Genomic DNA, 23,767 nt, shown 5'->3' on the forward strand with positions numbered 1-23,767 from the left:
GAGATGTGCAGTGAAGTTATCTGTTTGACAGGACAAATTTTAATCACAAACACACACTTGGGAGTGTCTTGCAGTGTATCTCTGACTAACCCAGACTTGCCATAGAGAGCCAGGTTGGCCTTGAACTTGTAATCTTCCTGCCTCTGCTGCCCACAGGCTAGGCTCACAGGCACGCACACCATGCCCTCCCTGCTGCTGTTTACATACATAAATAGTACTTAGAGGGCTGGTGAGATGGCTCAGTGGGTAAGAGCACCCGACTGCTCTTCCGAAGGTTCAGAGTTCAAATCCCAGCAACCACATGGTGGCTCACAACCATCCGTAACGAGATCTGGTGCCCTCTTCTGGAGTGTCTGAAGACAGCTACAGTGTACTTACATATAATAAATAAATAAATCTTTAAAAAAAAAAATAGTACTTAGAGCAGTGTCCTTTCAAAAGTTCAGTCAGCAGAGCTGCCTCTGGAAAGATAGGCAGGCCTGTTTCTTCAGTCTGGGTGCTCAGGTGACATGTGGGGGAGGGCCACATGTAACTGGGTCAAGGAAAAAAGCCAACTCTTGGTAAAGCCTCTGAACTAATCCTCGGGAGAGTAAGGGCCAAAGCCAAAACATTTCCTTCTCCTCTCCTCTCCCTCCCATCCCTTCCCCCCAGGCAGGTAGCACAAGCTAGCCTCCAATTTATACGCATTTCCTGCCTTAGCCCCTCAAGTGCTGGGATTACAAGTGCATGCCTCCGTGCCTGGCTCATATGGTTCTTGGTAATGGCACAGTGTTGTCCACAGAGCACAGGGATGGATGCCTCCCCAGTAAGGCTAACAGTCTACAGTGGAACCAAGATACAACAAAACAACCTCATTCACTAGAAAAGGAAGGACTCCCTCACTGAGACGTATCCAGTTCCATAAGGAGGAGAGGATTGAGTGGCCAGCTGGAGGCACAGAGAGAAAGGCGGGCAAATGTGAGGAACTTCACCATCTTGCAGGGCATCAGGCCCAGACAGGGTCCGGATCTACCTTCCCCAGGGCACGAAGAGGAGTAGGAATTCTGGGCAGAGCAGCATTTCTAACCCGAGCTGGAACGGCTTAGCTTGCTGTCATGGTGGTTAGGGAGCACAGTCCAGCTACTCTGGAGGAGTCTGTTGAGCCCAGGAGTTTAGAGCCAGCTCAAGCAACACTGAGACTCCATCTCAAACAAGCAAAAAGCCACTAGCTGTCACAAACACAAAGAGGAAAACATAAACTGTGTAGTGGAGGGGTGAGGCTTACAGTTCAACTGGAGGTCTCTGAATTTGTTCTTAACAAAAATGAACGGAAAGTTCAAGTCTCACACTGTGAGAGATGACAGAGACGGGATCTTCCAACATTAGGAAGGAACTAGGTTTGTTTAGGTCAATGGGAAGAAAGCTCAAACCCTGACAGTTGCTGGAGCAGCGGGTCTGTGTCTGCTCCTGCCTTTGTACTGCCCGATTAATTAGGCTAGTCTGCTCACAGGAAGCCCAAGAAGGGCTCCCTATATTTTTGGTTGTAAGCCTAGCCTCTAACGGCTGAGTCATCTCTCCAGCCCCAAGAAGGGCTTAACTGTGATACAGTTGAAGATTAGAGATGGTAGCCAGTGAGACAGTCCCTTAGAGAATGAAACCTGTGAGTCTATGTAAAGATTGAATACTTTAGTTTGAGTATGTGTGTCCCTCTGTAGTTCAATGAAATAAGGGGAACCTGTGGGAGGTGACCGGGTCTTGCAGGCTTCTCTCTAGTGGGGGAAGGGGGGTGGTAACCATTATAAAACAAGGAAAGAAGAAACCTTTTACTTCACCCTAGGGAAGGAAGGATCTCTGCCTAACTCAGGGAGTCTGCTTCAGGCAGAGGTGGTCCTGTCCCAACCAGCCACGGGGCAAATTTCTTACGCATCTTCTTCATGTAGACTTGCTCTGTAGCTCAGCAGGAGAAGAAACACCCTGACTCCAGTTCTCAGAATATGTTGCAAAAGATGGAGGACCATGTCCATAAAGGAAAAGTTGACGTCTGAAGGTATGATCCAAAGCAAGGAGGTTGACTGTGCCCTGGAGATGAATTATGTCCCTCCCAAAAGGGCTAGGGAGGGAAGCCGAAAACCCTCAAACTCCTAAAGACCCCATCTGTCTCTTGCCTGTTTGCTCTGAACATCACTCAAAGGCCAAAACTGACCCAGTCATGTCTATTAGAGACACTGCAGGGTGGGGGCAGGGTGAGGATGTCAGAACAGCCAAAGATAACCACGTGAGCAGAAAGCAGCTAGACTCAAAATGCGTGAAAAGATTGCTGTACACCATGCCAAGGGCAATAATGAAGCAGGAAGGACCAGCCTTGAGAGACCAACAGGCATAAAAAATAATGAGCCAGAAGAGGGTGGAGGATGGCTGCCCTGTCGTGTGGTGTGTGTGTGTGTGTGTATAGTTTGTGCATGTGTTCAGGTGTTTTTCTAGGAATGGGAAATCCAAGTGCAGCGTAACGTTGGCTTCAGTGTAAAAACTATATAGATTTTTTGTATAGCCAATGAGATTTAAGAAGTCTTCTGGAGAGCCTTAATATGGTTGTGCTTTATTGCAGAGGCAGGAGGATTGTAGAATGGCTGTGAGGGCCCTATGCCCCTCCAACAAACAAAAACAGACCAAAAAAAGGGGCACTGAAGGTGAGGTGAGACGGCTGAGTGGGTAAAGGCACCGGTCCGCCAAGCCTGACAAACTTGAGTTGGATATCTCAGACCTACATGATAGAGGGTGAAATCCAACTCCCCCAAAATTCTCTGCCACACCCACACTGTAGGACTTCTGCTCTTCCGGATACCCGGAAGCTCTTGTGACCTAGCCAGCAATTTTTAAGGGTCCAGGCATTGGCTATGAATCATTGAGCAATCACTGCAGTTGGTGTTGGAGCACTAAGTTCTTCCAGGCTTCCTCATGTTACTGGGATTTCTGTCTTTCCCAGTCAGTTGCCAGAAAGTGGTGGCATTCCTTCCCAGTATATCTGCCATCCCACAACTGCATCATCTGACCTTCGTAAGGACATAGTCCAGCCCACTTGATAAGGATGCCAGGCTCCCAGGGTTGATGCTTTTAACCCAAAGGAGCTGAAGCAAAAGACACATGGGAAATGACTATCTAGCATGTGGGTCCTCTTCGGGAGACCAGAGAAGGAAGAACAGCAATTTAAGCCTTTACCTAACTAAATGCTTTATTTTCCACGACTTATAAACCAATGCTTATTCCAATCTTAGGTCCCTGAGGGGCCAGAGGTCCCACCATGCAAACAGACCCAAGACTTAAAGAAAGGCTGTTAGTGCCTGGATGGAGGGGCATATCTGCTTTCCATATTCCGGGCCCAGCTGAGTGAAAAAACGCAGACGTTTTTAGCCTGTGATGTCAGGGTTGAATGATGGAATGTGAGAAATGAGGAGGCTCTGCAACGTTGCAGTAAGAATCCCATCTTTCCTGGGCCTCACTGGAGCCATGCTGCAGGATTGCACGGAGAACGGCTCAGAGCGTCAGCCCTCGCTCCTCGAACAGCTGCTTTAGTGCCTCTTCCAGTTGCTGGTTTGTCCCTTGAAGCCCTTTTACCACCTGGGCTGCCCACTCGAAGTACTCCTGGACTCGGTGTTCTGACCATCCTGCACCAGAGTGGACAGAAACCTGCTCGTGTGGTGTCAAGGGCAGCATCGGCTTTTGCCTGTTTCCTGGCAGGCTTTGGTACAAGGCCATAAGGTGAGTTGCGATGGCATGATCTGATAACTTCTCCATGACCCAGCAACTCTTCCTCTTAGGGAAGAAGACTGTTCTAGGAGCTTTAGTCAGAGGTGTTAAGACCACCCCTCCCCACTCTACCCTCCCCCCCGACTTATTTCTGGGAATCTAACCAACCTGTAATTTTCAGAAGCTGGCCATCCCCTCCCCCTCTCTCCTCAGAGCCAGTAGGAGAACATACCTGTAGGGGTGCAGCGATTCAGGTCCCTCAGATTGTATAGCTTGTCTGCCAGCTTCACCAGTTTGGCCCCTGGGCTGCTGTGTGGTGCCTGCTCCACCTGTTGCCGCTTTCTTTCCAGTTTGGGCAGAGTTTTGTCATCTGTTACCTCCTCCACCAAGCGTCGAACCTGTGCTCCAAAGTGCAGCTCTACCTCATCCAGGGTAGTATCTGTGTCTTCTACTGTGTCGTGGAGCAGGGCGGCCTGGGGATAGGCTACCATTCAGCCCAGTGACACTAGCCTACTAGCCAAATAAATAGCACCCATTGTTCAACAGTACTCTGGTTTCCCGCACCAGCCTCCTGGCAGAGGAGGGTAACCTTACCTGTAACACCACAAGATCAGTGATTCCAGCCTCATGGGTTAGGATCCGGGCTACACCTGGCAGGGGCAAAGCATAAGTCAGTCTAGAAGGAGCCAGATGTAGCACCTCACCAGCTGGATGACCTTGGAAAGTCCTTTACCCTCTTGGGATATCGACTGTACCAAGGGAGCACTCCTGCCTTCTACCCCAGGTGAGGCTTACAAGATAACGCATGAAAAGTGGTTGATACAACGCTTGGGACTCGAAGAAGGCGCTCAGTAATTTATACGCGCTTTGTGTTCCCGTCCCAGTCAGTCCCCACCCGCCACGGGCCGCGAGGACTGCTTCCCAACTGGCGCGCCCACCGATGGGGTGATTGATGTAGGGAGTCCCTTCAGGATCTTTTCGTCGCTGCTGTCGGTGTTTGTGAGCGGCGAAGTCAGCAGCCTCCAGCAGCTGAGCTGCCTCCGAGCCCATCGCGCGGGTGGCGCGGGGAACTGAAGCTTCGGAGTCCGAACGAATCACTTATAGCGCCGCCTGGCGCTTCGGAGGCTCGGAGAACAGAACTATTTCTAACAAGCTGTAATTCATTCGTTTCCCCCCTCCCCCAACGTGTGTGCCCGTGCCCGTGCGCGTGCGCGTGCGTGTGGATTATAGAGGCTATAAGTCTCCACCTTAGTTTTTGGAGACAAAGACTCTCCTTGAACCTGTAGCCCAGGTATTTAGCAAGACTAGCTACCGAACGAGTTTCAAGGAGTCTCCTGTCTCCGCCTCCGCAGTACAACAGGCGTAGGTTGCCACCCCCAGCTTTTTTACCCGGCTGTTGCAATAATCTGAATGAATGCAAGTCCTTATTCTTGTGCAGCAAGCACTTTACCCACTGAACCATCATCCCAGTCTCAACGGAAGTTCTTTAAAGACCGAGATCCTGGATATAGAAAACAGTTTTCAACAATCACAGCGGCTGGTGCAGCGTTCTCCCCACCATGCCCAAGGACATAGTAGAACTAACAGTCTTTGCAGAAAAGGGAGACAAAACCAAAAGTGATAGTTTCACGGAGTGCTGGGTATAGAGCTGGAAGGCACGGGTGGCCGTGGGATCGTGGGGGAAAGCCCATTTTATCTAGCCTGGGAGGCAGAGACAGCTTCTTCCATGAGAAAAAGGCCATCTACAGCCTGGCACAACACCCAGAACGTTTTCAAAGTGCTCCAAACATAGCTCTCCTCACAGGGTCAGTCTCTGTTACCTTGGGCGTCTGAACCTAACATCTTGGCCCTAGAGATGCTAGGATTTGACCTTCTGGAGAATTGGATCTTGCTTAATTGCTTCAGATGTGGGCTCCTGGGACACAACACTGTTTCTACAGAAACCGTTTGCATTCATCTCTTGAATCACGAGGGAGCCTGCTTCAGTCCCCAGACCTCTGCTCTGGGCCCTTGAGGTAGTGAGTCTTGTCCCCACGGTTTCAGGAGCATAATGTTGCCTAGCTTGGGTAGGCACTGGAACAATCCTTCTCTCTTTACCGGCCATCGAGCTTTGGATCTTCTGGAGAAATCCCGTCTTGGCGTTGGCAGCTCTGAAGTATGAGGGATAAGCAAGACCTTGGCATCTCCCCAAAGGGTTCTGAGAAGTGGAGACAGCCAGCTGCTACGTGTATTCCACCAGGCAGGTAGCTTTTGTGTCTGGCTGGCAGCTGGGGAGATAAGGCTCAGGGGAAACCTAATGACAGGACTCTCTGACAGGCTTGGTGGTTGCCATGGCGCTGCAGTTACAGAGGGATGCCCCACAGGCTGAACAGAGGTCTCTGGGGTCTAAAATGGAATAATCCATATCCCCCAAGGTGTCCGTGCAGCCTAGAAGTTGAGGAATGGGTAGATAGAAACACAGTTGGCTTTACACGCTCATTTCATTTCTTTCTTCCTTCCTTCCTTCCTTCCTTCCTTCCTTCCTTTCTTTCTTTCTTGCTTTTTGACAATGGCTCAACTTTTTCTCTCCTGGCATTCCTTTCCTCCCTTCTGCTTAGGAAATCATAGGCAGTTTGGAGCCAAAGGCCTCACATTTCCCAGCAGATGATAGGACCCAATCACTCTTATCTCTCCACAAGCTTATAATAGAGGAGTTTTCACCCCTGCAAATCTTGGGACTTTAATTTCAGCTTCCTTCTTGTCTGTAGCCAGGGCGTAGAACCCCTATTGGATTCCTAGGACTACGACTGAGGTGGAGGTGACTTCTTATGGGCCTCCAGAGGAGGAGTCCAGGGCTTCTGCTGATAGGCCTGTGTGGGGGACTGCTTTTCAGTTGGATGAATCTTGCCCAGCCAACTGCCCTCTCAGGTATAATACTTTCCCTATCCTCTGAGGGTGACTTGGGGTACGGGAGAGCTGATGGTGAGGGGTGAAGAGAGCCTCCTCTTCTCTTCTCTTCGGGACTTGGACCCCATTTTGCACTTTGAGCAGGGTGAAGGAGATGTGGGTAACCTCCCTTCTCTATAGACGTCTTGCTTTTCTCCAGCCCTGGCTCACCACCCCCATTTGTGCCAGACTACACGGGATGCAGAAGGCGGCCACTACCCTGGTTTTTTCTGTCCGCGCCTCTCTGATACTCCCGAGGAAGCCTACTGTTGCCACCTGCAGGCTGCCGGGGGTTCCTGCTGTACCCTGGATGAATTTGAGGCCCTATACCAAGTAAACTTGTCTTCTCTTCAGCCACCACCCATCCTCAGGTAAGAACTCTAGTCCCAGATTCGCAGAACACTGACAGAGTGCTCCCGTGTGTCTTGGGCTCTGTCCTTGAATTCTGCAGTGGGAGACTTGTAGCTTCCAGATTAGTGGAGAGGAAGTCAGGAAATCATACTTACAGCCAGTTCTGTAAATGAAGAACAACTAAAAGCTGCTTTATGTCTTAAGGGGTTTGGACGGGGTTAATAAAGAGGATCTTGTTAATCTTGGACACATTGTAGTAGGAGGTTTAATTCTGAATCTAGCCGCGTTTGTCTTCAAGGTACTTTCGAGCTTCCAAATTTGTATGCAAAATATGTGCATGCAGTCTGTATTTATCCCATGCTCTCATGGGACTCTGGGCTCTGCAAACCCTGACTTGTAGCAGCCAGTAGATAACCTTGATTCTCTCCTGTCTCCCCAGGGGTCCAGGCCCTCTTCTAGCACTGGGCATCTACACTCTACTGCTGATGGCACTGATGACTACAGATTTCGTGCACTTCTGCCGTGGTCGGGGACGGAGAGAAAAACAAAACTCCAGCAGCCGCCGCCGCCTTTCCTTTAGAGCCTCTTCCGCGCGCCCTCTACAGGTCCCAGTGGGAACAGACTAGGCGCTTGTGAAGCATCCCTGAGCCTGAGCCTGCGCCTGCGCAACGCGGGTACCCCGCCCTTGCACAGACCCAACCACTTCTTGGCCTCGCCTTGTTTAGCGTAACAGTGACGCATTGCTGGGGCGGGGCAGTCGCCGGCATCTCGCCGATCCCAGGGCCACCTTTGCTCTAAAGACTGCGCCTGCACCGGCTCTTGGAGCTTAGCTTCGTGATGACTGTGAGTGGCCCGGAGACCCCCGAGCCCCAACCTTCCGACCCCGGGGTGCGTACTGATTCTCCTGTGGCATCTCCCCTTTCGCACATGCACCTTCGCACCTGGTCGCCGTCACCTTATTCTAGCCCCTCACGGGACTGGGCCGAGACCCGGCTCTTCTCCCAGTCGCGCTGCTCTGTCCACCGCCCTTCTCCCTCTCTCTCTACAGGCCAGCTCAGCCGAGCAGCTGCGGAAGGAGGGCAACGAGCTGTTCAAATGCGGGGATTACGAGGGCGCCCTGACCGCCTACACCCAGGCCCTGAGTCTCGGCGCGACGCCCCAGGACCAAGCCATTTTGCACCGAAACAGGGCTGCTTGCCACCTCAAGCTGGTGAGGGGATCGGGTTGCTCTAACCTGGTTCTACCTGGGCCTGGGATTGCCCATAGCCGCTGCTGTTTGTGCACCAGCTGGGCATTTCCTAGCCACGCACGATTGCCAGAGGTCTTTAGGCATGGGTAGTGGGGGATCAGGTGGCTCAGCAAAACAAGGGTGCCGTTGCCACTCTCAGGCTCCTGATCTTTCTCTTACAGGAAGATTACAGCAAAGCAGAAGCAGAGGCGTCTAAAGGTAGGGTGGGTGTGGGTCCTTGTATGGAGCAATGGGGTCTTCTGTGGTGGGAAAGGACTCTGGGGCCACCGAGCCATCCCTTTCTCCTCCTCTGGTCCCAGTCACTCGTCTTTCTACTTGCTTTCCCACTTCTTCGGCCTTTCCTTTTCTGCAGCCGCCCTCACCTTTTCTGAGGCTGAAGCACCGAGCTCCACATTCGTACCCCTATCTTCCTTTGGCCCTCGAGATCTATCCCTACTGCTCTTGCCTGGAGACGGTGGCCTCCTGGGTGCTGATAGAGTTCCTGTTTGTGCTCAGCCATTGAAAAGGACGGTGGGGATGTCAAAGCACTCTATCGCCGAAGCCAAGCCCTAGAGAAGCTGGGCCGCCTGGACCAGGCTGTCCTTGACCTGAAGAGATGTGTGAGCCTAGAACCCAAGAACAAAGTTTTCCAGGAGTCGCTGAGGAACATTGGGGGCCAGATTCAGGAGAAGGTATGTGAAGGTACCAAGAGAAGTTGGGGTTGCCTGGGTCTGGGACCAGGATGTAGACACAGTGCTCCAGAGAGGAGCTACTGGTAACAAATACACATTAATTAATAATGCTCAGCCTGATGGAGGAAATCAAGTTTAAAGCATGTTTTTTCCGTGTAGGTATAAGTTTGTCCTTGTATGTAAGTGGTGTGGGTGCGTGGACTCTTACAGTACCTGGCGAAGGTATGAAGTGACTTGGCTCCATTAGGCTGCAGTGCTTTAGCATATCAAAGTTGTAAATGACTATCTGATGATCTAGTCAGCCCCTCTTGACCTTAGACTCACCACCTGCCCGAAGCTGGCCTTGAACCCCTGATTCTCTTGCTTCCAAAAACATTTTTAGTTTTACTTTTTAAAGACAGGGTTTCATGTAACCTAGGCTAGGCCTGGACTTGCTGCGTAGCTGTGGATAGCCTTGACTTCCTGCCTACACCTCCTAAGGGCTGGAATTTCAGGCGTCTGACTTTTATTTCAGCCTTGTTTATAGTAAGAGAGACTTGGAACTTGCCTAAATGCCCAGCAATGAGAGAGAAAAAAAAAAAAAAAAAAAAAAAACTAAACAGACTAGGTCAGTTCTGTTTCTGAGAAATGGATCATGTATGACTAGACAGCGGGCTCTGCTGATTGGTAGATGGGAAAGCAAAATATGCGGTAATCTACGTAGGAAAGTACTATGTCCATGAGGGAACGATCCAAACAGTGGAGCCTGTCTGAGAACATCTGGCTGAATCCGTGTCAGTCCAATGAAAAATGTCAGTAAAGCTGACATTAAAGGCCAGGTGGTGGCGCACGCCTTTAATCCTGGCACTCGAGAGGCAGAGGCAGCTGGACCTCTGGGTTAGAGGCCAGCCTGGTCTACAGAGTGAGTTCCAGGACAGCCAGGGCTATGCAGAGGAACCCTGTCTCAAAATAAATAAATAAAATAAAAATAAAAGCCTGTTAAGAATGCACATCAAGCCAGGGGTGGTGGTGTACACCTTTAATCCCAGAGGCAGAGAAAGGCAGGTCTCTGTGAGTTCGAGGCCAGCCTGATCTACACAGTGAGCTCTAGGACAGCCAGGACTGTTTCACAGAGAAACCCTGTCTTGAAAAAAGAACAAAAAAAACCACTGTCCACTAAAGGCCAGGCCTGGTGGTGAATACCTCTAATCACAGCACTCAGTTGCTGAATGAAGCAGGCAGATCTTTGTGAGTTCAAGACCAGCCTGGGCTAATTTAAAAAGAAAGAAAAAAGTGTGTGTGTGTGTGTGTGTGTGTGTGTGTTGTGTTTATCAAAATGGTAATGTTGGAAGAAAAGAATGGGGTTAAAGAGGTTTTCCAAAATATACCTGTTTTAACACACACACACACACCATTAAAAGAAGTGTTAGCAGCTACCTCAAAACCTTCCTGGCCTCTTTTGAACGACTGTCAAGCGTAGCACCATAGTAGCATGTCTGTGCTGTTACGCTGCTGTAGTATGGCTGGCACTGCCTAGAGCTGGTTTCCTCATGGCTAACAAAATGCCTCCCATCTGAAGGCACTTCCTTTAGCATCAGCAGGCCTTCTTGCCCAAGCAGGACAGTTCAGAGAGGAAAACAGCCCAGGGGAAGTTTAGGAGGAGATGCCTGGCAAGTCTCTTCCTGCCTGCCATGGTTGCTAGCTGTTAGCTGTTGGCCCTGAGCTCTGAGCCACCCGGGAGGAGAGCCAGGGAGAACACATAGGAAATATGACATGTCAGACCAAGAAAGGTGACTTATTCTGTGCTTTGTTGCTTTGTCATAGGTGCGGTACATGTCCTCCACAGATGCCAAAGTAGAACAGATGTTTCAGATACTGTTGGACCCCAAAGAGAAAGGCACGGAGAAGAAGCAGAAGGTACGGGTCCTGGAGTGGGCCACTAGAGCTCCTGTGCACACTCCTGTGCTCACTGGCCTGCTGTGTTGTAGGCTGAGCCTCGGGGCACACCTCCTGTGTAGGAGCTCGTGAGTCCTTAGTGTGAAGCAAGGAGCAGGAACTGGAGTTCACAGAGCACCTTGACGGTCACCTGGAGCCAGGATCTGGCACACAGTGTGATTGAGATGCTATCTTTGCTCCTGAGTCCCTGCTAGGGACTGGAGTCTAGCTGTCACCCAGGAGAGCAAGCTCTCTGTTAACTTGAAGTGAGGGAAACTGAAGTTCCAAGAGGTTGAGTTTATAGCTGGCACCTCTCAGATGCTAAGGAGAAGCAGTGAGGTCCGGAGCGCAGGGCCTCTCTGCTCGCCCTGCCCTTGGATATACGTTGTGTCGACATTAGAATCTACTTCCTCTGGTATAGGCTTCTCAGAACCTTGTGGTACTGGCCCGAGAGGATGCTGGAGCTGAGAAGATCTTCCGGAGCAACGGGGTTCAGCTCTTGCAGCGCCTGCTGGACACAGAAGAGACTGACCTCATGCTGGCAGCCCTGCGCACGCTGGTCGGCATTTGCTCCGAGCACCAGTCGCGGGTACGTGGTGTGGAGAGGTCTAGTTATTGCTTTGGTCTGTGTGCCTGTCCACTTGTCTACTAATGCCATCTACCTGTCTGCTCTTCCATTCCTCATTTTGTTCCAAAACCAGCTTAAGGCACAGACAGGTCTGTCTGTGGCACAGACATAACCAGAGGGAAAAATAAAAAGGACAGAAAAGATCCACACATTGGAGCAGAGTAGGCCCAGAAAGGACAGACTTAGCCCTGTCGCACTTTGAGTGTTACCTTTTCTGAAGCCAGTCCACAGGGACACCTGGTCACTGCCCCACTCAAGGCTGCTCAGAGAGGGGCGTTGAATGTGCTCTAAAGGTCCGACTCCTTTTTCTCTGGAGAGGAGAGATGACAGTGATGTCACCAACAGCACCTCTCCCTTTGTTCTAGTGACCCAATTAGCAGCATGGACTGTTGTCCTGGTGTGGACAGTTTGGCAAGGATAGCCCTGCTCCCAGGCCAGGAAAGTCCGTGGCCCCAGCTCTTGCCTCTGCTGGCTGGACCCAGGATATAGGCACTTGGCCTCTGGTTCATCTGCTTTTTTTTTTATGTGTATAAACGTGCTTATTTAGGGTCAGGGTCTTCTTCCATAGTCTAGGCTGCCTTGAACTCATGGTCCCTCTGAGATTACAGCATGTGCTGCTGCCATGCTGGGCTCCTTGATTGCTTTTAGAGGAAGCTCCAGTTCCAAGAAGGGTAGATTGTGATGTAGTCAGTGAAATGCCTTGAGGCCAAGCCGGGGCTATGCATACCCCATAGCATCCTCTAGCTCCCACACAGGTCTGTGTGAGCTGGGATGAACCCATCAGGCCTCCTGGCTTCTCTGGCCTACAAGAAAGATGGCCTTGCAGATCTGCCCATGCATGGTCACACCCTCAGGCACATGCAGACCTTAGTGCTGGGGCTGGGAAGGGACTGGCATTGATCGATCGATCGAGCGGGAAGTTCTGTTGCGGTGAGCCTCCTTCTGGAGGAGACATGAGACCAAATAGACACTCTTGGGGCTTGTCTTCTCTCGGGCTATAGAGAGCCGAGGTGGATGAAGATTCTGGAATTTTCCTCCAACTCCTCCTCTTATTCTTCTTCCTTCCTTCCTCCTTGTTTTCAGACACTGTCTAGATAAGTGGCCTTGGCTGTTCTAGAACTGACTGCTATCCAGTCTCTATGTCTGGGATTGCAGGTGATGCCACCACTACCAAATGAGATGCTTTCCTTAGACACACCATCCAGGAAGCAAGGCATGACCCTAGGTCATACCTGCATGACCCCAGGTCATACCCATTAGACACACCTTCTTTCCTTAGAGCTGGCCCTTCCATTCAGGTGTTTGCTTACTCACCATCAGGAATCTCCATGGCTCCCCTTTACCAACCAAAGCCTCTGTCCGACTCTTTCCCTCCTTAGACAGTGGCGACCCTGAGTGTCCTGGGAACTCGGAGAGTCGTCTCCATCCTGGGTGTGGAAAACCAGGCCGTGTCGCTGGCAGCTTGCCACCTGCTGCAGGTTATGTTTGATGCCCTCAAGGAAGGCGTCAAGAAAGGCTTCCGAGGCAAAGAAGGTGCTATTATCGTGGGTGAGTGGAAGCAGGTCTGGTCCCTTAGATGGTTGTGTTGTGGCCCGGTGTGTGTGTGTGGGTGTGTGTGTCTGACCCCGCCCAAAAAAAGGGTGACTTTTTTTTTTTTTTAGATTTATTTATTATTATATGTAAGTACACTGTAGCTGTCTTCAGACACATCAGAAGAGGGCATCAGATCTCATTACGGATGGTTGTGAGCCACCATGTGGTTGCTGGGATTTGAACTCAGGTCCTGTGGAAGAGCAGTCAGTGCTCTTAACCCCTGAGCCATCTCTCCAGCCCCAGGGTGACGTTTTTGTTTTCCTGAGACAGTCTCACTGTAGAACAAGCTGGTTTAGCCTGGCGTGGTGGTGCACGCCTTTAATCCCAGCACTTGGGAGGCAGAGGCAGGCGGATTTCTGAGTTCGAGGCCAGCCTGGTCTACAAAGTGAGCTCCAGGACAGCCAGGGCTATACAGAGAAACCCTGTCTCGAAAAAACCAAAAAAAAAAAAAAAGAACAAGCTGGTTTAGAACTTACCAAGTAGGGTGCCTGAGGAGAGAGGTAGGCTCAGCTCAGAACCCAGGAGGGAAGCCTCCTTTGCCTGAATCTCGCAGGACTGGGTCACTGCAGAGCCCACTACTATACCTCTGTCCATTGTGTGGAGGACTGAACCCGTTAGGTCGTGGCCATTGATCACTATGTGTATTGTTGCCAGATCCTGCCCGGGAGCTGAAGGTTCTCATCAATAGCCTCCTGGAGCTGCTGACTGAGGTGGGGGTCTCTGGCCAAGGCCGCGATAATGCCCTGACCCTCCTCATTAAAATGGTACCCCGGAAATCACCGAAGGACCCCAACAATAGTCTCACCCTCTGGGTCATTGATCAAGGTAGGTGGTACAGTTTAGAAAAAGCTGCTTGGGTGTCTGAGGCCTGCTCTTCTGTGGGACTGACAGGAAAACTAATTGCACACAGCAACGAGCTGTCCTGAGCTGCCCTCCTGGGGTCTGTGGGGCTCCTGTGAGACCTTCCAGATGAGTGTATATGTGTGTCATTGTACATATGTGTACATATGTGTGAGTGTACAGATATGTGTACATTGGACAGTCCTGAAGAAGGTCAGGATAAAGGCAGTGTCATTTTTCTCTTTTGAGGTTGATTTTCTCCTATCATGTGAGTCCTGGGGATCGAACTCGGGTCAGTCAAAGTTGGTAGCAAGCACCTTTACCTGCTGAGCCATCTCACTGGCCTGTTTGAAGTTTTTCTTAGAGTTTATGTATGTATCATTACCGAGACATGTTAAGACTATATTGCTGGGTGTGGTGGCACACACCTTTAATCCCAGCACTTGGGAGGCAGAGGCAGGCAGATTTCTGATTGGAGGCCAGCTTGGTCTACAGAGTGAGTTCCAGGACAGCCAGAGTTACACAGAGAAACCCTGTCTCAAAACAAAACAAAACAAAACAAAACAAACAAACAAACAAACAAAAAACCAAAAAAGACTCTGTTAAGACAACCAAGTCATAACATAGCAATTTACACTTCTCCTTTTCCAAAAAGATAATAAGTAAGAAAGGACTTGCAAGGCCCTGCGCGGCAGCCCTCTGCAGTGGTGCTTTGAGCCTGCTTCTGTTTCCTCCGTGGATTCACACTATCTTGCCCCCTGTTTAAACTCTGACCTTCCTGGCTGAGAGAGGTGGCCTTGCTTTTCTCTGCATCTCCTGGGCTGTCGCTATCTTTAGGGGTGGGCACCCGTGTTCTACCGTCTCAATGGGGTATCTTTCCAGGTCTGAAGAAGATTCTGGAGGTGGGCGGCTCCCTGCAGGATGCTGCCGGTGAGCTCACGGTGACGGCAAACAGCCGCATGAGTGCCTCCATCCTCCTGAGCAAGCTGTTTGATGATCTGAAGTGTGATGCCGAGCGGGAAAACTTCCACCGACTCTGTGAGAACTACATCAGGTGAGGGAGTGTGCGTCTCTCTCCTTGCCAGGGCTGCAGGCGAGAAAGCTGACGGGCTTTCAGCATGGAGGGCAACCCTAAGGGAGGACTAGAAAGCTAAAGTGGTCCCCAGAACCCCCACCCCAGGCACTGGTTTCGTTTCAATTGGCGTGAAGAGATACAATGACCAAGGCAGCTTATGAAAGAGTCTGTTAGAGGCTTACAGTTTTAGGGGGTGCGTAGAATTCATAACCATCATGGCAGAGAGCTTGGCAGCCAGCAGGCAGGCATGGTGCTGGAGCAGTAACTGAGGGCCTACATGTTGAGACAGCCATGAGGCAGAGAGAGAGACAGACAGAGAGAGCACCCACTAATTTGGAAGGAGTGGGCTTTGCAACCTTAAAGCTCATCACCTCCTCCAACAAGGCCACACCTCCTCCAACAAGGCCACACCTCCTAATCCTTCCCAAAGAGTTCCACCAACGACAGACCAAACATTCAAATGTATGAGTTTATGGGAGTCATTCATTCAAATAACCAGAGCCTATCATTTTAAGATGGGAATCTGGCTGTGTAGCCCAGGCTGGCCCAGAACTCCTGAGCTCCTGAGTAGCCAGGGCATGTAGTTGTATGCCAGTGTACCAAGCTCCAAACCTACTTCTTGTTCCAAAGTGACGACACCAGGAAACTGCAGCAGATGTGTCACGCATGACAGTTGAGCCAAACACTTTCTGGATTTCTTTTCTACCCCAAGAACTAGAAGTGACAGTCTACCCTTGAGGAGTTGGCAGCTGAGGGGAACAGATTGACAGTAGCTTGCAGTGGGAAGATCTTAAGCTGTACAGGGAAGGAGTTGGGCAGGACGGTGTGTCTGAGAGTGTCACCAGCTAGGCCCGAGTGGAGCGCAGTAATGGAGTTTGGTGACTGATTTTGCAGTAGGATGGTCAGGCTTCCGTTGGTAGCTTTTCTTGCTGTTTCTTCCCATCTAGCACCTAGGGGAGCTAGGGGAGGCAGGGAGAAGAGGCCCCTTGTATGTGCTTTGACCTGACAGCTATAACTCTGTGCCCCTCAGGAGCTGGTTTGAGGGCCACGGGCTGGCTGGGAAGCTACGAGCCATCCAGACAGTGTCCTGCCTTCTGCAGGGCCCATGCGACGCTGGCAACCGGGCCTTAGAGCTGAGCGGTGTCATGGAGAGCGTGATCGCTCTGTGTGCCTCCGAGCAGGAGGAAGAGCAGCTGGTAGCCGTGGAGGCACTGATCCACGCTGCCGGCAAAGCCAAGCGGGCCTCGTTCATCACTGCCAATGGTGTCTCTCTGCTCAAGGACCTGTACAAGGGCAGCGAGAGGGACAGCATCCGCATCAGAGCACTAGTGGTGAGATGGGGAGGGGGCTGGTCAGCTGTGCCTCCTGGGGCGGCCTCAGCGCAGTAGGTGAAAGTACAGACAGGACCTCACTGGGGCTCCAGGTGTGGGCCTGGCTCCTGCCACTGAAGGGCTTATGATCAAGTGGGAGATGATCCAGGTACAAAGGATGCCCAGGAATGTACGCTGCCTCACACTGTCCCCTGCTGGTTAGAAAGGCCTGTGGAGAAGCAGAAACTGTGTGTTTGAGGTCTTTCTAGGCACCCATGAGTCAGCTGTAGCCAACACTGTAGGGTCTGGTTCTCCTCCTTGGGTATTGTCGTAGCTTGCTCTCTATTGCTGTGACAAACACCACAAACAGAAACAACTTGGGGAGGAAGGCTTTATTTCATGTTATAGCTTTCTTTGAAAGGGGGAGGAACGTGGGGCAGGAGCTGAAGCAGAGACCGTGAAGGAACACTGGCTTACTGGCTTGTTCCTCATGGCTTGCTCAGTTTGCTTTCTTGTACACCTCAGGAGCACATTCCAGAGATGGCACCACCACCATGGCCTGAGCATTTCTACAGGCTAACTGATGGAAACCATTTCTCATGTCTCAACTGAGGAACCTTGTTCCCAGGGGACTCCAGTGTGTGTAAAGTGACACAGAAAGCAGCTAGCACGGGCAATGAGTCCTGGGTTTCTGTCTGGTGAGGATTTAGGGCGTGGCTCAAGTACTTGGCCAGGGCCTTTTTGTTTTCTTTTGAGCCAGGGCTGGCTTATGTAGCCCAGGCTGTCCCCATACTCATTATAGACCCCAGGCTGGCCTAAAACATTTGATCATTCTGCCTTTACCTTCCAAAGGCTGGGATTAGAGGTATGAGCCCCTGTGTCTGGCACAGAGTGCTTTTTTTAATGACACAAAGGACAGTGTAGAGCGGGAATGAGTGTGAAAAGGCCAGAGGCTTAGGGTCAGTTTCTACCAGTCACCGTGCCCTGTGCCCACCTCGGGAGGTGACTGCTGCCTAACACTCCATGTGTCACCTGTGGAGAGTCTGTTGATTAATTCATGTTTGTGGTCTTCCCAGAGCAATGGCAGAGGGCCTTGGAAGGTTCCCAAGCCTGGTAAGAGAGCCAGGCTGTAGTCTCCATCCTAGGCACCAACCAGCTGGCCTTGTCCTCTTCCTCCAGGGACTCTGTAAGCTCGGATCGGCTGGAGGGACTGACTTCAGCATGAAGCAGTTTGCTGAAGGCTCTACCCTCAAACTGGCCAAGCAGTGCCGAAAGTGAGTCGTATTTCTCCATTTCTGGGACAGGGCTTAAGAGACGGGGTGGGACTGTAGAGGTGCTCAGTAGGTGCAAGGGTGAGGGTCTGAGTTTGAATCCCAAGCACCCTTATTAAAAAACTGGGTGTGGTTTCCCCTGTACCTGTCACACCTTTGCTGTGGTGGGCAGAGACAGAGGATCGTGGGGATTTGCTGACTGCCAGCCTAGCTTTAGCTGCAGCCAGAAACTCTCCTCCAAGGGAGGAAGACAGCAGGATACTGACATTATCCTCTGGGTGCGCACATGCACACACACACACACACACACACACGATATTTAAAGGGGCGTGGGTGGAAGGTAGAACTCCTTTGTTTCCTTCTGTCTGTCCCTGGCAGGAGCTGCCTTCCCTTAGACAAACCTTCCTAGAACCTTGCTCATAAGTGACTGTGTCAAGGGGAGACCCAAGCCCCTGGCTCTCCTCTTTGTCCAAGCTACTCCTTCTTTCTCCCAATATTATTTGCTGTTGTGTTTTTTGTTTGTTTGTTTGAGAGAGGCTCTCACTAAACAGAAACCGGCCTAGAACTTGTGACCCTCCTGTCTCTGCCACCCGAGTGCCGAGATCACGGACCTGTACCTGTACCGTGGTTGGCTCCTGCTTCACACCTCTCATTGCCATTCATGATCATCTGTGCCCCTAGGTGGCTATGCAATGACCAGATTGATGCGGGTACTCGGCGCTGGGCAGTGGAGGGCCTGGCTTACCTCACCTTTGATGCGGACGTGAAGGAAGAGTTTGTGGAGGACGAGGCTGCTCTGAAGGCCCTGTTCCAGCTAAGCAGGGTAGCTCTGCTGGTTCCTGCTTTCAGCCTATGGGCGGCGGGATCTAGGATGAGCGCTTACCAGGCTTTAGCAGGTCTCACCCATGTCCCTGTGACCCTGGGGAAGCAGAGCCAGCTGCAGAGTGTCTCCGTGGTGCCTGTAGGGTCTGGAAACACAGTTGCCCTGGAGGAGTTAAGGAGGCAGGACTGTGAGCTCTGAGTGTAGGGTTGGAGCAGGTTCCCAGTCTTCCCCTGAGTTCCTCACAGATGGGGCTGTGGAGGATGGGATGGCAGCCTGGCTCCGCTGCTCTGAGCTGGGCTGCCCCGCTGGCACTGCCCTGCTGAGTGCCCCTCTCTCCTGGCAGTCTGAAGAAAGGTCAGTGCTCTTTGCCGTAGGCTCGGCATTGGTCAATTGTACCAACAGCTACGACTATGAGGAGCCTGACCCCAAGATGGTGGAGCTGGCCAAGTATGCCAAGCAGCACGTTCCAGAACAGCACCCTAAGGTATGGATACACTCGGGAGGGCGGGGTGGGGGCGGGGTGGGACAGGATGGGCTCCATGTTATTGGCAGCAGTTGAGCTGGCTGATTGATTCTCAGCAGAAAGCTTTCCTTTAAGCAATGTCTTCTGTGAGAAAAGCGCACATTTTCCCACCCTCCCAGCTAGGGTTCCCCCCCCCCCCCACTCCCCGATTGCCTTCTCTCGCAGGACAAACCAAGCTTCGTGCGGGCTCGTGTGAAGAAGCTGCTGGCGGCAGGTGTGGTGTCAGCCATGACGTGTATGGTGAAGACCGAGAGCCCTGTGCTGACGAACTCCTGTAGGGAGCTGCTCTCCAGGTGAGCCAGCCTGCCTCTGCTGACTCCTGCCTCAGGCTACCGCATGCCTGTAGGGATGGGTACCGGACTGTGTGGGTCTTAGAGCACTTGGCTGCCTTACTTTGCTTAGCTTAAGACTGAAATGCCTGCCTGCCACTGGCCCCCACCCACCCACCTACACCTTCTCCCGGCAGGGTCTTCCTGGCTTTGGTGGAAGAGGTGGAGGATCGAGGTACTGTGGTTGCCCAGGGAGGGGGCAAGGTAAGCTGGTTTCTGACTCCTTCCTGAGCCATCCGCCTGTAAGACATGACTCAGTGGCTGCTGGCCCTGGGGGACACTAAGAGTGGCCAGCAGGAACTTTGGCCAGTGGAATGTGATGCTTCTGCGGACAGGCTCCTCGGAGTCCTTTGGACCCATAAAGAGCCTGAGCTTGCCTCCTTTGCCCTCTGGGGCCCCAGGGCCCTGCACAACCCATGGTTAGCACCTAATGGGTGGTTGAGGAAGGCCTGGGTAGTTTCGGTGAGAGACCTCAGAGTGAGGGGAGTGGAGTCTGAGCAGGGAGTATTCTCAGACCCAACGAGAGAGTTGGGGGGCTGTGGGAGAGTGCAGTCAGGATCGATGGCTTGGACCGTGTGCTCCCGGGGCCAGCCTGGGCACTGACAGGGCTGGGGTCGTTTGACAGGCTCTGCTCCCGCTGGCTTTGGAAGGCACTGATGTTGGGCAGACCAAGGCCGCCCAGGCTCTTGCCAAGCTGACCATTACCTCCAACCCAGAGATGACCTTTCCTGGCGAGCGGGTATGTGTCTCCTTGCTCTGACTGTGGAAACCCCCCCCCCCAGCCCCGTTTCCTCATTATGCCCTGATGAGCCCTGGCCTGGGCCCCTTCTCATGACCATCAGGAAGTGGCACTTTTGCTGAGTCCTGGGGTAGGAGACAGTCATAGAGCCACTGTCTTGGGTGGGCTCCCTGCTGGGGTCTTGGGATTGGGTGAGCACTGATAGGTGCAGTTCTATCACAGATCTACGAAGTAGTCCGGCCCCTTGTCTCTCTGCTGCACCTCAGCTGCTCAGGACTGCAGAACTTTGAGGCCCTCATGGCCCTAACAAACCTGGCAGGGATCAGCGAGAGGCTCAGGTAAGGACCCGCGGGGAGCCTGGCATGGGGATTTGGGGGAGCCTCACTCACTCACTCACTCTGTAGTTTGGGAGCCAGTTGCTGGTCACTCTTTGTGCCTCACAATGACTCCTCTGCAGCCTGCAGATGAAGAGTCATGCCACGGGAGGCAGGGTGAAGCTCTGGGGCCCTGACTTTACCCTCTACTTCCTTCTCTCCCCAGGCTGCTGACACTCAGTGGCTCATGGTATAAGCCTAAGAAAGCTTTTAAGTCCTTCTGCCTCCGTTTCTTCTCTGTGAGTTAGTTATTTAACCTGTGAAGTAGGAGCGTGGAGAGCTGGCTGAGAACATGCTTGTAAAACTCTTTATCAGGCACAAGTAGGTGTTGTGGCTCATGCCAAGGGAGGAAGAGTTCTTGGCTGTGAGTTCTAGGCCAGGCTAGGCTATAACCTGTCTCAAAAGCCACCTCCCCGACCTCTCCCGAAAGCCATTAGTTCATAGTATCTGGCCCTGGCAGTAGTCACAGTGAACATGTATTAGCTGTTAGTACTAATTGTGACCTTGAATACATCACTCACCACGCGGCCCAGTTTCTGCTTTGGCTAAATAGTGATGGTAGCCACCTCTGCACTTTACATTAAGGAAGGTAATTCAAGCATGGGGTTATGATGAGCATCAGGTGAAATAATTCAAGCTGCTTGGACAGGTTCAGTGCGCAAACGGATGTTTACAGAGCCGTCTTCATAACCACCCTGCTTTGCTAATTTCCTGGATGCTTAACAACCCCATGCTGGGGCTGGAGAGATGGCTCAGTGGTTAAGAGCACCGACTGCTCTTCCGAAGGTCCTGAGTTCAAATCCCAGCAACCACATGGTGGTTCACAACCATCCGTAACGAGATCTGATGCCCTCTTCTGGAGTGTCTGATGGCAGCTACAATGTACTTACATATAATGAATAAATAAATCTCTTAAAAAACAAACAGGGCTGGTGAGATGGCTCAGTGGGTAAGAGCACCCGACTGCTTTTCTGAAGGTCCGAAGTTCAAATCCCGGCAACCACATGGTGGCTCACAACCACCCGTAATGAGATCTGACTCCCTCTTCTGGTGTGTCTGAAGACAGCTACAGTGTACTTACATGTAATAAATAAATAAATCTTTAAAAACAAACAAACACCCAACCCCATGCTGTTTCCTGCCAAGCCAGAAGACTAGAAAGCACTGCAGTTCCTAGCCAGCACAGCAGAGTCTTCGGGCATTGCTAGGGCGGCACCTATGGATATGGAGACTCTGGTCATACGTGCCCTTCCATCTTCGCCCCGCAGGCAGAAGATCCTGAAGGAGAAGGCTGTGCCCATGATTGAGGGCTACATGTTTGAGGAGCATGAGATGATCCGCCGCGCAGCTACAGAGTGCATGTGTAACTTAGCCATGAGCAAAGAGGTGAGCGTTGGTCCAGCCGGTTGCCATGACAGGTGCCAGCAGCCCTGCCCTTCGGCTAGGCTTTGAGCCCCGGTAGCATGGTCCTTGCCTCCATCTGTCCCAGGTGCAGGATCTCTTCGAGGCCCAGGGCAATGACCGGCTGAAGCTGCTGGTGCTGTACAGCGGCGAGGATGATGAGCTGCTGCGGAGGGCGGCTGCTGGGGGCTTGGCCATGCTCACCTCCATGCGGCCCGCACTCTGCAGTCGTATTCCTCAAGTGGTGAGTGCCTGGTCTGGCCAGGGGAGGCTGACGGAGCTAGCAGTTCCCTACGTGGTGGTGTATGGCTGTTGTGTTGGGGAGTTCCAAGAGCGTAGATGTGGTTTCTGCCACAGTTGAGCCTGTAGCTGAGTCTTCACATCCCGCCCTTTCCTACAGACCACACACTGGCTGGAGATCTTGCAGGCCCTGCTCCTCAGCCCCAACCAGGAGCTGCAGCACCGGGGCACCGTGGTGGTGCTGAACATGATGCAGTCTTCGAAGGAGATCGCCAGCACCCTGATGGAGAGTGAGGTCCTGGAGATCCTGTCAGTGTTGGCCAAGGGCGAGGAGAGCCCAGTCACCAGGGCTGCTGCAGCCTGTCTGGAGAAAGCAGTGGAATATAGACTCATCCAACCCAACCAGGACGGAGAGTGACGATCGGCCCTGGGGCCCACAGCTCATGCCTCTGTCACCCATCACAGCTCTGAGTCAGCACTGGGATGCTCAATACTTGCCTCACTTCCACAGCTGCCATAGCTGCACTTTGGTGTTCTCAGGACACACAGCACTCAGGAGGGCCCTGTCTGTACTGTAGAGAGCTGAGGCTGGGGAACGTGCATCCCATTCAAGCCTGTGGATTATGGGCATCAAGAAGGAAGGACACAACAGCATCCTCACATGCTGGGAGCATCACGAGAGCCTGCCAGCAGGCTCGCCCTGCTAATAAATCCTGTGGAACTACAGCATCTGTTTGTTGTGTAGGCGGGGCTGCTGAGGGTGGGACACTCAGGGGCAACAGCTGGACATCAGCAAAGTATGCTGCAGAGCGCTGTCGCTGTAACAGAAGGAAGCCAGTGGGCCCATGGAGAACCTTTGTAGACAAGGCCTTAATATGGGTAGGACAGGCTGGCTTCAAACTGATAATCCTTTCTCAACCTTTAGAGTTGTGGGAATTACAAGTGCCATCACCCACGATGGTTTCTTTCTAAGTCCTGGTGAGTTAGCCTAAAGCTTAGGAAACTGATCAAATTTCAGTGTCTTTTTTTGTTTCTTTGTTTGGTTTTTTCTTTCTTTTGTTTTTTTTTTTTTTTTTTTTTTTTTTGGTTTTTCGAGGCAGGGTTTCTCTGTGTAGCCCTGGATGTCCTGGAGCTCACTTTGTAGACCAGGCTGGCCTCGAACTCAGAAATCCACCTGCCTGTGCCTCCTGAGTGCTGGGATTAAAGGCGTGCGCCACCACGCCCATCTTTTTTTTTTTTTTAAAGATTTATTTATTGATTATATGTAAATACACTGTAGCTGTGTTCAGACACTCCAGAAGAGGGCGTCAGATCTCGTTACGGATGGCTGTGAGCCACCATGTGGTTGCTGGGATTTGAACTCTGGACCTTCGGAAGAGCAGTCAGGTGCTCTTACCTACACTGAGCCATCTCACCAGCCCCCAGTGTCGTTTTTTTATGCTGGTCCTTGGATACATTTGTCAGGATATTGTGAGTTTTCTGTGATCTCTACCCAGTCTGTGTTTGGAATTTGGGATCCGTGTGCACTTCGGTCAGGGAAAATACATTTTTTTTTTTAAAGATTTATTTATTTATTATATGTAAGTACACTGTAGCTGTCTTCAGACACTCCAGAAGAGGGCATCAGATCTCATTACGGATGGTTGTGAGCCACCATGTGGTTGCTGGGATTTGAACTCAGGACCTTTGGAAGAGCAGTCGGTGCTCTTAACCACTGAGCCATCTCACCAGCCCCCGAAAATACATTTTTCTGTAACTCTGCCAGGTTGAAGGAGAAACATGACTCAA

At 51.8% G+C, this 23,767-nt stretch overlaps 3 protein-coding genes across 6 annotated transcripts; 2 read left to right on the forward strand and 1 right to left on the reverse strand.

Moving 5' to 3' along the window:
* Positions 1–3,182: 3,182 nt before the first annotated feature.
* On the reverse strand, positions 3,183–4,840 carry Hddc3 (HD domain containing 3). Of its 2 annotated transcripts, none has more exons than XM_021167848.3 (4): positions 4,662–4,840; positions 4,318–4,373; positions 3,956–4,196; positions 3,183–3,641 (listed from the first exon to the last, which is right to left on the reverse strand). In XM_021167848.3, the coding sequence occupies exons 1-4, from the start codon at positions 4,771–4,773 to the stop codon at positions 3,511–3,513; spliced, it is 540 nt and encodes a 179-aa protein (XP_021023507.1). In that variant the 5' UTR covers positions 4,774–4,840; the 3' UTR covers positions 3,183–3,510. The 2 variants fall into 2 exon arrangements, with proteins under 2 accessions (XP_021023507.1, XP_029334988.1); XM_029479128.2 differs by having other exon boundaries at positions 3,956–4,121; positions 4,662–4,827.
* LOC147002951 (protein shisa-like-1a) lies at positions 4,796–7,701 on the forward strand. The gene is made up of 4 exons (XM_085841608.1): positions 4,796–5,966; positions 6,475–6,630; positions 6,809–7,019; positions 7,439–7,701. The coding sequence occupies exons 2-4, from the start codon at positions 6,531–6,533 to the stop codon at positions 7,623–7,625; spliced, it is 498 nt and encodes a 165-aa protein (XP_085697734.1). The 5' UTR covers positions 4,796–5,966; positions 6,475–6,530; the 3' UTR covers positions 7,626–7,701.
* Positions 7,613–22,705, forward strand: Unc45a (unc-45 myosin chaperone A). Of its 3 annotated transcripts, none has more exons than XM_021166259.3 (20): positions 7,613–7,887; positions 8,048–8,209; positions 8,410–8,446; positions 8,744–8,919; positions 10,723–10,815; positions 11,255–11,422; positions 12,841–13,009; positions 13,709–13,879; positions 14,777–14,948; positions 16,000–16,300; positions 17,459–17,553; positions 18,232–18,373; positions 18,717–18,857; positions 19,062–19,189; positions 19,363–19,429; positions 19,851–19,964; positions 20,187–20,302; positions 21,607–21,724; positions 21,828–21,983; positions 22,140–22,705. In XM_021166259.3, exons 1-20 carry the CDS (start codon positions 7,837–7,839, stop codon positions 22,395–22,397), a joined length of 2,835 nt encoding a protein of 944 aa, XP_021021918.1. In that variant the 5' UTR covers positions 7,613–7,836; the 3' UTR covers positions 22,398–22,705. The 3 variants fall into 3 exon arrangements, with proteins under 3 accessions (XP_021021918.1, XP_029335772.1, XP_029335773.1); XM_029479912.2 differs by having other exon boundaries at positions 7,637–7,842; XM_029479913.2 differs by lacking the exon at positions 7,613–7,887 and having other exon boundaries at positions 8,601–8,919.
* Positions 22,706–23,767: the final 1,062 nt, after the last annotated feature.

Source organism: Mus caroli, unplaced genomic scaffold, assembly GCF_978045245.1.
Source record: "Mus caroli unplaced genomic scaffold, Mus_caroli_1 scaffold_8, whole genome shotgun sequence".
Taxonomy (NCBI): domain Eukaryota; kingdom Metazoa; phylum Chordata; class Mammalia; order Rodentia; family Muridae; genus Mus; species Mus caroli.

Coding starts and splice junctions, on each gene's coding strand:
- Hddc3 (XM_021167848.3), bottom strand. CDS start 4,773: ATGGGCTCGGAGGCAGCTCAGCTGCTGGAGGCTGCTGACTTCGCCGCT. Junction 4,374..4,661: donor CTACATCAATCACCCCATCG/GTGGGCGCGCCA, acceptor TGCCCCTGCCAG/GTGTAGCCCGGATCCTAACC. Junction 4,197..4,317: donor CTGATCTTGTGGTGTTACAG/GTAAGGTTACCC, acceptor GCCTATCCCCAG/GCCGCCCTGCTCCACGACAC.
- LOC147002951 (XM_085841608.1), top strand. CDS start 6,531: ATGGGCCTCCAGAGGAGGAGTCCAGGGCTTCTGCTGATAGGCCTGTGT. Junction 6,631..6,808: donor CCAGCCAACTGCCCTCTCAG/GTATAATACTTT, acceptor GCTTTTCTCCAG/CCCTGGCTCACCACCCCCAT. Junction 7,020..7,438: donor CAGCCACCACCCATCCTCAG/GTAAGAACTCTA, acceptor CTGTCTCCCCAG/GGGTCCAGGCCCTCTTCTAG.
- Unc45a (XM_021166259.3), top strand. CDS start 7,837: ATGACTGTGAGTGGCCCGGAGACCCCCGAGCCCCAACCTTCCGACCCC. Junction 8,210..8,409: donor CTGCTTGCCACCTCAAGCTG/GTGAGGGGATCG, acceptor TTTCTCTTACAG/GAAGATTACAGCAAAGCAGA. Junction 19,190..19,362: donor TGTAGGGAGCTGCTCTCCAG/GTGAGCCAGCCT, acceptor TTCTCCCGGCAG/GGTCTTCCTGGCTTTGGTGG.